This window comes from Mustela putorius, unplaced genomic scaffold (assembly GCF_011764305.1).
Source record: "Mustela putorius furo isolate JIRA1106 unplaced genomic scaffold, ASM1176430v1.1 tig00000145_pilon_pilon_pilon, whole genome shotgun sequence".
Classification (NCBI taxonomy): Eukaryota; Metazoa; Chordata; class Mammalia; order Carnivora; family Mustelidae; genus Mustela; species Mustela putorius.
This window is the reverse complement of record NW_025421294.1, coordinates 4,870,140-4,882,236: the sequence shown is the minus strand read 5'-3', so window position 1 is coordinate 4,882,236 and position 12,097 is coordinate 4,870,140. Positions and strand designations below refer to the sequence as shown.

The 12,097-nt window shown below is 40.1% G+C and overlaps 1 protein-coding gene across 1 annotated transcript in view; it reads left to right on the top strand.

Moving 5' to 3' along the window:
* The window catches only part of NLN (neurolysin), a 96,498-nt gene that overhangs the window by 49,380 nt on the left and 35,021 nt on the right, over window positions 1–12,097 (top strand). Inside the window, exons 4-6 of the mRNA XM_004764537.3 lie at window positions 6,607–6,714; window positions 9,470–9,572; window positions 10,178–10,338. Coding sequence (XP_004764594.1) covers window positions 6,607–6,714; window positions 9,470–9,572; window positions 10,178–10,338 — 372 coding nt within the window. The remainder of the gene's footprint in view (window positions 1–6,606; window positions 6,715–9,469; window positions 9,573–10,177; window positions 10,339–12,097) is intronic.

Sequence of the window (12,097 nt, the reverse complement as noted above, 5' to 3'; positions counted from 1 at the left end):
AAAAAGGAAAATTGGCAAATGACATGAAAAGATATTTCAGAAAAAACACAAATGGCAATTTAACGTGAAAAGATGTTCAGCCTCATTAGTAATTGAGGAAGTGCAAATGAAGGTCACAATAAGATACCATTTTTACTTACCAGACTGGCAAAAATAAAGAAGTCTAACAATGGCCAGTGTCTGTGAATGTGAATCAGTGGGAATGTTTATGCACTGCTGGTAAAGGTGTAAATTAATTAAAAAATTAGGCTAGTAATTAATTTGGAGAAAAATTTAGTATTTGAAGTTGGATCTCACATTCTTCACAACTCAGCATATCCTTGCTGTCCCCCAGCTCACTGTTTACCTAGAAATACTTTTGCGTTTGTACACAGGTGAAATTGGACAAATATTCATGGCAACGTTATAATAGCAAAGTGCTGAAAAAACTCAGATTTCCACCAGAAGGAAAAGGCACCAATAAATTTTAGTATATTTACATTGTAATATTTTATAGCAGTAAATAAACTACAGCAGCATGCAACAGCAGGGCTGAATCTTAGTAACAATGAAAGAAAAAAGTTGCAGAACACTGCATCAGTGAGATATCATTTTTGGCAAGCTCAAAAAGAAACAGAACTAAACAATGTATATATAAGTGGTAAAACTGGAAAAGATGTTTAGGGTAAAAGTCAGGAGAAGGATTATCTCTTGCACAGGTAAATGTAGCAGTGCTGTTACTGTTCTATTTCACAAATTAATGGATGGGTTTAATTTGTCATTATAATGTGTATGTATGTAATTTTATTCACTTATAGATTAAAAATATTACATGCAGATTTTACAGGTTAAATTTAGCCCTAATTCTACCAAAAGGGGGGAAAAAAAAAAGATTAAGAAATTAAAACAATTCAGATTGGAGGGGTAGATGAACTATGAGAGACTATGGACTCCGAAAAACAGTCTGAGGGTTTTGAAGGGGCGGGGGGTGGTGGGAAGTTGGGTGAGCCCAGTGGTGGGTATTATGGAGGGCACGTATTGCATGGAGCACTGGGTGTGGTGCATAAACAATGAATTCTGGTACACTGAAAAGAAATTTTTAAAAATTAAAAAAAATTTTTTAAAAAAGAAAGAAATTAAAACAAGCATTTCCTCATTCCTTTAGCTACAGATCTGTCCCAAAGCCAGTCAGGGCCACAGCTCTTGGTGTTTCCCAGTCCCGACAAAGGTTTCTTAACTGTTGGCTGAGAAGCCAACAGAGGTTTCATAGACCCTCTTTCACACCATGTTGGTGAGAAAAATGTGCAGTGTCTCCATGTTAAAACAATCAAGGCATATAGTATTTTATTCCAGTGGACTGCTAACTAATAAGCACAGAAGAGGGGTTCTTTAGGGAAGTCAGAGTCTCAGTGCTGCCAGCTGACTGGAGAAATACAGGTATCTATTGTAATATTGTTTACATTTTTTTCAGAGCCCTTGGCTTTGGTCAGGCCAGTTCATCTTAGCCAATGAGTGACTTAAAGTTTTAATGTCAAAGTGTAAAAGAATAGGTCATGGGATTAAGTAAAGATTCTTTTAAGCATTGTATAGTTTCCTACTCTACCAGTTATGAGGCCTGTTCACCAGTGCCTTAAGACCATCGGGGAAAAAAAGGAAGAAGAAGAAGAAGAAAGAAAGGAAGGCAGGCAAAGGAAAAAACTAAGTCCAAAATTCAGCATAGTAATTGTAATTTTCTTAACCTACACCATTCCTTCTTGATTTTTAAACATTTAAGTCTAGTTATTGGTCGTAATCAGTACTACTGAAACTTGTAGCTTTGTGAGGCTTTAAAAGCCTGGAGACCTAATAGAACACATCAACTACCTTGCCTTAGTTTCTCCATTAGCCAGACCCCACTCTTGCGCTTCCCAAGTGCTTGACTCTCTTTTCTCTCACTGCCTGATGCTGCCATTATCTGCTAATATGTTTGTTTTCCTTCATATTATTTAGAGCACCTCAAGGACATTTGTCTTTATTTCTCCAGTGCGTGGCATAGGTGGGAGCCCAGTGAGTGTACGCTGAATGGACCTGAACTAGTCCCCGTTAAAATGTGTCTTCATGCAGTATGGTTGCCCACTCCCGATGTCCTCACTGGGTCTCTGGCTCACACCAAAGCAGGGACTCTTGTAGTAGTGTGTAGAATGTGTTGAGTATGTCAGGAAGCAGGCCTTTGTTTGCCCTATCCCTGACCCCAGGCAGCCACCTAAAAATGGCCTCTTCACATTAGTCAGAAATCTAAAAGAAAACATAACATTGGAAAGAAAGGAATTACAAATATAACTCATTTAATTAAGTCAGTTATGCCCTTAGTTTTTGCAAAAGGACCTGTAGTCTACACTTTTGTTATCTTCTATTGTGTAGTGTATCCACAGTTTATGAATCCATTTTTCTAAATGATATTCAAAGAAATACACTGTCTCAACTTTCAGGGCAATTTTAACAACATCATAATTTCTACTTTGTATACACAATATAGAAGGTCCCGCTGAAAATTATTTTTTATTTATCTGTTTTTCATACTGGAAATGTGAGGGTCTGGCAAAGAAAAGGACACAGTTATGGGTAGAAAGTAGGGAGGATTGGAGAGAAATTAAGAAAATTTTTACTTATTTATAATGAAATTTTGAAGAATGATAACAAACTAAGGTGTTATAATGTAGTGGTATAATATATTGGGGGAAAGACCAAAGTAAGGGGGCTCCTGGGTGGCTCAGTGGGTTAAAGCCTCTGCTTTGGCTCGGGTCATGATCCTAGGGTCCTGGGATTGAGCCCCGAATCGGGCTCTCTACTCAGCAGGGAGCCTACTTCCCTCTCTCTCCCTCTGCCTGCCTCTCTGCCTACTTGTGTTCTCTGTCAAATAAATAAAATCTTAAAAAAAAAAAAAAAAAAAAAGACCAGAGAAAGAATTTTGCAGATTTTCTTTCTGTCCCTTTTTACTAATAAATAGCTGAGTGATCTTAGGAAGATCATTTAACTTCAGCTTTCTTGTCTGTGAAATGAGTGTACAAGGACATGTGTAAGTGTGTGTATACTCATGCATTCATACTTTTATATAAAACCTCTCTGTTACCAGAAGAGGTTAGGAAGAAACTAAATTTTCTCACCCAGAGATTAAATAAAGTAAGAGCCTTTACTGTCAGATGATACGAATTTGAAAATTACCAAAGAGCACTTTAGGCGTTCCCCCACCCCTAAAGAGGAGAAGCTTCACCCAAAGAGGTCTGAGACCTGGTTTTAAATCAAGTGGATTAAATTTTTTTTTCTTATTATGTTATGTTAGTCACCATACAGTACATCATTAGTTTTTGATGTAGTGTTCCATGATTCATTGCTTGTTTTTATAAAACTCAGTGCTCCATGCAATACTTGCCCTCCTGAATACCCATCACTGGGCCAACCCATCCCTCCATCCCCCTTCCCTCTGAAACCCTCAGTTTCCCAGAGTCCATAGTCAAGGGTATATGAGTAGCTGAGCTCCCCTGCTAGAACCTCGAAACAAACTCTCAAGTGGATTAAATTCTTATTCAGGAAGGAAGAGTCAACTACAGCAGAGTAGTAAAGATTTCGTTAGAAAATCCTTAAGCAGTAATTCTGATCTTGCCTGGAGATTATAAGGGAGAATATTCATATGATCAGCTCTGGGATAGGAATGTGCTTTAGAAGCACATTTTAGAAGTGCTTTACAGGAGTAAAGAGCCCTCCAGAGATTCCTGAGACCTCAGAGTCTGACTGGCAGACGGTGCCTGGTTACAGTTGAGTCAGAATTATGTTACGTGTCATTTCTGTGCTCAGTCAAATATTTCAGTGTAGATAGTGATATTTTAACTAGAACTGATTTGGGTCAGATTTTTCTCAAAACATCCTTCTGCCTGTTTATGCTTGTCTTACCTTTTTGGGGAGTCTGTCATTTTTACCTCCCCAGGACCATGAGTTTGAGTTTTCTGTACTGAGTGTGCTTAATCTGGGCTTTCTGAAGTAGCAGCCTGAGTACTCCAAGATGCAGCAAGGCCAGGCGCTCCTCTTTTGAGAGCCCTTCCTGACTGAGCAAAGCACAGAGTGAGAATTCTTCTTACCTCAGCTGCTGAGACTTGTCTTGAGCCTTTGCTCTAAGCTCACGGCCATTGTGACCAGGTGAACCCAAGAACCCAAGTACCTGGGACACTGTTCTCCAGCAGGGTGCCCAGCTTCTGCCTTGGCTCACCACCCTGCTGGGAATGCCCTCTGCTCAGGATCTCCACCTGTTTGTTTGGGTCCTTCACAGCTTACCCAGCTCTTTCCAGGCCCTTCTCTTGGGAGATATTTTTCCTCTGTCCCTGCTACACATAGCTCCCACCTAGATGCTCCCCAACCTTACAACATCCAGTATTATGCCTTCTAGAAACTCCTATTGCTGTGCCCCGCACCTCAGGATATACTTTCCGGTGCTGTCAAAACCACCCTTAAGGGAGGCCTGGGTGGCTCAGTCATTGAGTGTCTTACCTCCGGCTCAGGTCATGATCCTGGCATCCTGGGATCTAGTCCCACATCAGGTTCCTTGCTTTTGGCGGGGAGCCTACTTCTCCCTCTCCAGCTCCCCTGTGCTTGTGTTCCTTCTCTCGCTTTCTCTCTCTCCCATAAATAAGTACAATCTTAAAAAAACAAACAAACAAAAAAACCCTGATCAACCCAGGTTAATCACTTGCACATGAACACTCTGACTTGAACTGTTAGCCATCCCTAAGGGAGCCAGCCCACAGCCCTGTTATCTCCCTGGCCATTATGGGTTTCTTCCTGTTGCAGGCACCTGCTGCTGGGATCCCAGTGTGCACCAGTGCCTCTTAGGGAGGGTTCCAACTCCAGTCATGCCAGCATGCTCAGAAGTTCTCCAAGGATGTAAAAGGAGGTTATTATGGAAAAAGGAGTCTAACTGTTCTCTGCCTCCACTGAGAATAAACGCAGAGGAAACAATGAGTAATGCATGCACAAAAATGCTTCAGTACTGGAACATAAAATTTTGTATCGATAGGCAAAGTGAGATACAGATTGTTGTATTAAGTAGTACCCTCAGTTAAAATACGGTTATTTGGGGGCGCCTGGGTGGCTCAGTGGGTTAAAGCCTCTGCCTTCAGCTCAGGTCATGATCTCAGGGTCTGGGGATTGAGCCCCACGTTGGGCTCTCTGCTCAGCAGGGAGCCTGCTTCCCCCTTTCTCTCTGCCTGCCTCTCTGTGTACTTGTGATCTCTCTCTGTCAAATAAGTAAATAAAATCTTTTAAAAAAATATATCGTTATTTGGAGGAGGATAGGTGGCTCAGTTGGTCAAGCATCTGTCTTCAGCTCAGGTCATGATCTCAGGGTCCTGGGATTGAGCCCCCATGTAGAGCTCCCTGCTCAGTGGGGAGTCTGATTCTCCCTCTCTTTCTGTATCCCCCCCCCACCTACTCATGCATGCTTTCTCTCTCTCTCTCTCTTTGCCCCCCCAAGTAAATAAATAGAAGATTTTTTAAAAATAAAATATAGCTATTTACCTGCTGCAACGTAATGTGAAAAATTACAGAATCATAGCAGCAAAAGCCTTACACCAGCAATCTAAAATGAGGGCTCTAAAGCTAAACATTGCTCTTTCAAAGATGTATTTAGTTGGGAAAATATAAAGCCGAAAGGTGGGCAGCCCAGGTCTTGATGGAGAGAGAGTGCACCCAGTAGTAGGTCTCTAAGGCTTTAGAGACAGATGTCCCTCATTGGCTCTCACCCAAACTGAATCCATTACACCTGCTGAGTCTGTCCAGAGTGCAGTTCCTCCCAGGGACCATGAACTGGCCAGCCATCCAGATGTGCCATGTATATTCTGCCACCTGTTTTAAAGAAACATCTGGTGTTTTTATTACCTTACTATTGCTGGGAGAATTTTCCATTCTCCTCTAGGGCCCTCCATTCTTTTGAGTGATGTTGTTTGTATTGCTGCATACAGGTTCAAATGTTCTGTCCAGCTTTCCTCCTTTTTGTGCAGTGTTGACTCATTTTCCCCAGATACTTGCTCATATGCTGCTTGCTGTAGTCTCTTGATCTCTCTTGCCAAATGACACTAAGGCATTTTTGAAGTGTTGGAAGCCTTTGGCTGGGGTTTTATCCAGCTGTCCTTGTTTGGTATGTTGGCAAGAGAGTCCCACTCTCCGTTTGTGTAGAATTTGCCCATTATTTCTATTCTTCCCTCTCAAGTGGAACCAGGTTAGCAAATGATGGGAAATTAAATCCAGATGATTTGTGATAAGGAATATGTTTTTTGAAAAAGACCATGGTCATAGAGAATGCTCAGAATGAGGTTATGCAAATGTTTCTATTATCACACTTTCAAGTGGTACAGGCACTCTCGATTCTGATGCAAGGCAAGGCAATTCTGGTTAGCTTTTTAGTTATTTAATTTTTCTCTTTTAAATAGCAGAGCTCACTAAAGCATAAAAGAATTAGGTCTTCAAAAGAACCTGCCTCGTAATCACCTATGTGCTTCATAGCCCAACAGAGATGATGAATAAATTTGCTTTGGTCTCGCAGTTTATAATTTACCGATGCATTATTGTAACAGAAATGGTTGTCACACTCTTTAATTTCAGGAAACATGTGATCTGAGTAAGATAAAACCTGAAGCCAGAAGATACTTGGAGAAGTCCATTAAAATGGGAAAAAGGAACGGGCTCCATCTTCCAGAACAAGTACAAAATGTGAGTTTATGTTTCTTTTTCTTATTGGAAAAAAAAAGAATAAATAAAATACAACAAACAGATTGGGAAACAACATATTTGTAATATAGAAAATAATGCATAATATAAATCCATTTACAGTGTATTTGGTAGTCAGTGGTTTTAAATTCTACAGCTCCTCTTCATCTCATGGTGACTTACAGACAACTGATAATTTTTTTTTTTAATCCTCTGCAAATTATATTTGTTTCATGTGTGCTGGGCTTATTTTCCCTGCTGTAGTATACATTTTCTTATAGCTGGTTCCAGGTTTTAGTAGATGATTAGCATTGACACTCCCTTGGTCACTGGTAATAAAATTTTTATGATGGAGAGTTTTAATATAAGCAATTTGGAATAGAATATCCTATGATTGAGGGCACTTGGGTGGCTCAGTTGGTTAAGCAACTGCCTTCGGCTCAGGTCATGATCCCACCGTCCTGGGATTGGGTCCAGCATCAGGCTCCCTGCTCAGTGGGGAGCCTGTTTCTCCCTCTCCCCCTGCCTGCCTTTCTGCCTGCTTATGCTCAATCTATATCAAATAAATAAATAAGATCTTTAAAAAAAAAAAACAAACTGTTGACCCTTGAACAACCTGGGGGTTGAGGTGGCAACCCCCCACACATTCAAAAATCTATATAACTTCTTACTCCCCAAAAATGTAACTACTAACATCCTGCTATTGACCAGAAGCTTTACCCATAACATAGTTGATTAACATGTGTTTCATGTTTTATATATACTGTCTTCTTAAAGTAAGCCAGAAAAAAGACAATGTTGAGAAAATTACAAGGAAGAAAAAACACATTTATAGTATTGAACTTTATTGAAAAAAATCTATATATTTGCCCCAGATGGTTCAAATCTCTGTTGCTCAAGGGCTTACTACCTATGCCCTTTAAAGGAAGACAGATTAGCTACTGAAAAGTGCTTCTCAAACTTTTTTTGTCTAACGCTGATCCCGTCTTCCAGTTTCAGAAGTAAACCCAGCTCCAGAATTAAATCATTCTTCTTGAACAGGAAATGTAACCTTTGATCTGTTTCCAGGTTATTCTAACAATAGAACAGGAAACAAGTGTGAAAGACATCCAAACCAAGTGATGTCAGCACAGTAGATACAACTGAAGGTACCACTGAGATACAGGTACCTTTCTGTCATCTAAATGCCCTTTGAACACCTTGTATCCTCTTAAGCCTAGTTAAGAGGAGAAATGTGTGACTAATCTCACTTACCCTACCTTTTGTCTTCCAGGTCAGGCATCATTTCCATTAGGGGCATTGTATTAATTGAAATGTATTTACAACTGACAAAACCATTGACATTGTTTAAACAATAAAATAGATTTATTTGCTTGTATAACTAGAAGATCCACCATCCAGAAGGACTTAGAAAAGGCTCCCTCGAACCTCCCTTCCTGTCGTAGTGGCCCAAGTTGGAGCATATGCCTAATCCTGAATCCCTCTTTAGTCAGGAGAATGCCATGCCTGGCTTACCTGAACCAGTCCATACTTTAGTAGGGATGAGATTACCTAACTGGTATAGAGTTACCCTAGAACTTCAGGTGTAGGTCGCACCAAAATTAAAGGACTAATGTAGAATGGGGGAGAGGAAGAAGGGAACTTGGGATGATAACCAGAGTGTCCAAAAACAGTACTGTGCAGTATGTGTTCCATCAGCAGACTCAACTTTAATGCACATCAGAATTACCAAGTCATTCTTCTACACAGTAGAACAGTAAGCAAGACATCCAGGCCAAGTGATGGTTTACAGCAAAACTCTGAGTACAGTGTCCCACCTCTCAGACTTTGTGTTTCATTTGTGGGTCTCAAGATACGCGTTTCTAACAAATTCCCGGGTAATGTTGAGGCTTCTGGTCAGGGCTGTGTTTGAAAACCGTTATGGTTAATGTGAATTTCATTATCTAGCATTTTTAGAAGAAGGGGCAGGTTAATAAAAATGTTTCATGTTTTTTCTTGTGGTTTCCTTTGATTTCTTACCTAATAGTTTTTATACAAATGTTAAGGCCCATATCAACTTAATTTACAAAGATCTATAAAACTAAGACATAACCTGTTTTCCAAAGCAACAATAGAATTGATTCTCTCTCAGTTTACTATGGCACCAAATACTGATTTCTGTATTAAAACTTTGAATGGAAAAGACTAAAATATGTTAATTATTAACAGGTAACTAGAATCATTCATTCACCCAGCAGCTATTTATTGTGTGTATATATTATGTGCCTGAGTCTGCTTTGACTATACCTCCTAAACTTATTTAGTTCTTACAAGCTTACAATTATTTTTTTTTAAGGTTTTATTTATTTATTTGAGAGAAAGAATGAGAAAGAGCATGAGAGGGAAGAAGGTCAGAGGGAGAAGCAGATGCCCCACTCAGCAGGGTGCCTGATGCAAGACTTGATCCTTGGACTCTGGGATCATGACCTGAGCCAAAGACAGTCTCTTAACCAGCTGAGCCACCCAGGTGCCCAGTTTATGACTAATTTCTAACACATCCCTGGGATTGCCTTTTTGTACATGTTGCATAAAGATCCTCATGGACACAGCGTAGAAGACTGCAGGAAACTTTTATGATACACATCTTTAAAAAACATACTTTCTGAGGGTTGGCCATAGAAGCCAATCTTCATATTAAAGTGAAACTTATTTGACTCATAGCATTAAAGTGAAGATTTCATTTTATTGCTAATATTCTATATTTGTATCTTCTGTTCAGGAAATCAAAGCCATGAAGAAAAGAATGAGTGAGCTATGTATTGACTTCAACAAAAACCTCAATGAGGATGATACCTTCCTTGTATTTTCCAAGGCTGAACTTGGTAAAATTCTGAGTTTTTCCTGGTTAAATAATATAAGTTAGGAAAAGAATGTTACCTCACAGTTTGCCAGATCAAAGTTGAAAGAAGTCTTTAAAAAGTGACCCTATACCTTCTACAGAACCCATTACCACTTCTACAAAAAAGACAGCTGAGCCATGCTTAGGTTGTATGCTAATAAAAATGTGTAAACTATTTCTAGAGACATTTCAAAGGAGATTTCATAATATTTCTTGGTAACTTATGCCTTCAGTACCTTGGAATTTTTTGCCTTATAATATTGCCTACATTGTAACTTACACTAGTCTCTTCTTAACCTGTTCTGGATCTTTCTTGGCTTAGTTTTGCCTGTTCTCCATCAAAACACCATCTGCACAAGTGCACTGAAGCCTATTCACATTTTGAATTACCATCTCCTAAGCCACCTGTCCTCTAATCACCACCCCCATTCCAGGAACGTCAAATGATATTGTAAGGATTGTCATTATTTTACTTGAATTTCAATTACTCCACAGAATTCCTAGAGCTTCTTAAAGGCACTATGCCAATGCTAAATAAACTAATAATGAGTGGAAAAATTGATGTATGAAAAAAATGATTTTTTGCAGGTGCTCTTCCTGATGATTTCATTGACAGTTTAGAAAAGACAGATGATGACAAGTATAAAATTACCTTAAAATATCCACACTATTTTCCTGTCATGAAGAAATGTTGTATCCCTGAAACTAGAAGGAAGATGGAAATGGCTTTTAATACGAGGTGCAAAGAGGTACTCTGAATGTTTGTCTTTTTGTTGTTGTTGTTTTCATGGAGATTTTTAAGAAAAGGGTTTGCGTTGTTTACTAGTGTTGAAGTCAGCTCAGAGACCAACATGCCTATTTGAGTATTATGCCTCCTGATTCCTAAAGGCTGTTAGCGCTTCCCTGGCTTACTGGGAACCTTGGTGCAGACACAGCTAAGCAGTTCTAATTAAAATAGCATGGGTTAAATAAACTAAAAGTTGTATTCTTTTATGAAGTCAGCAGTCCAGGGCTGGTGGAGTACCTCCCAGTCCTCAGCAAGTGACTTCCAAGGCCATCCCAGCTATCACCGTTTCCCAGCCTGTTTGGAAGAGGGAAAGTAGAAGACAGAGACAGCACCTTTAAGAAGACCTGGAAATAACATACATCAAGTCCATTCACCTCCTATTGACTCAGATTCCATCAGCTAGACATATATCTAGCTGCAGGGGAATCTGGGAAATGGAGTCTGAGGGAATTCTGTTACCAAAAGGTAAAAAGGAATAATTAGAAACACATTCTCAGAGTCAGCTAGACCTCTCCATCACCGTTTGCCTCTCTGGCTCTCCGGATCACTGTGAGTGCCTGTGTGAACCCATTCACTATATGCCAGATTATAACCAGTTATGGCCGTGAGCCCAAAGACCATGATGTCAGGACCCCTCCCCACTTGTAGCTTCCTCATGATCTAGCAGCCTATGAAAGAGAGGGCATGTGGTCTGTTCTGTTCATCCCCAGAACACACAGCCACTGGTAGACTAGGAACACAGTAACCACACTAAAAACCCCTATAAGGACAAGGAAAGAATGGGAAACATACAGCAGGCACATACCAATTTTCAAAAACTGGCAGGAATTGTGAGGATTCCTTGCTCTGATGAAGTTCCTGGGATAGCTCATTAAAGTGATTTGGTGTTTTTTTTTTTTTGAGCAGAAATTTATTTAGCCATTGTACTACTGATCCCTGGTCTTGCCTGCCAAGAATTCTTTCTTATCTGTTACCCTCCACAACCGTATCCTGGGCAGCTACTAGTAAAGATTCCTGCTGATGCTGGTTTGAAGCCTGAGGATTGCTTTAGAGATCAAATAACCACAAGCTTTTGTAGGGAAAGCTCATGATGCCTTTGGTAATATATTACCTTCAAAAACTTAGTAGGTATCTTGTCTGTTTATGTCCAGATTCATGTTAAAATAATTCTACCCAAATAATTTTTTGGTCATTTGTTGTTTTTTTTAAGATTTTATTTATTTATTTGACAGGCAGAGAACACAAGTAGGCAGAGAGGCAGGCAGAGAGAGAGAGAGGAAGGAGGAAGCAGGCTCCCTGCCGAGCAGAGAGCCCGATGCGGGACTCGATCCCAGGACCCTGAGATCATGACCCGAGCCGAAGGCAGAGGTTTAACCCACTGAGCCACCCAGGCGCCTGGTCAGTTGTTCTTAAACCTACTGGATCTTTTTACATTGACTCATAAATCCTGTCCATCTTGCTTTTCCTCGATTTAATAGAATCTGCTTTGGGGCCTTCTGAAACAGTGGGCTTGAAAGCAGCATTCTTTAATTTCTGCAGTTCAGTGACTCTGAGTGACCGTCTTTTCTCCTGATATTTGGAGGACAGAGCAGTTGGCTCTGCCGGCCATCTCAAGTCCTAGATTGTAAGCCACAGCCAGAACCTCTTGTAGTAGAAGTCTTTTCCTTCCATCTTTGCAAACTGAATGGTCTCAGTTGAGTTCATCTCTCTCATGTAATCTT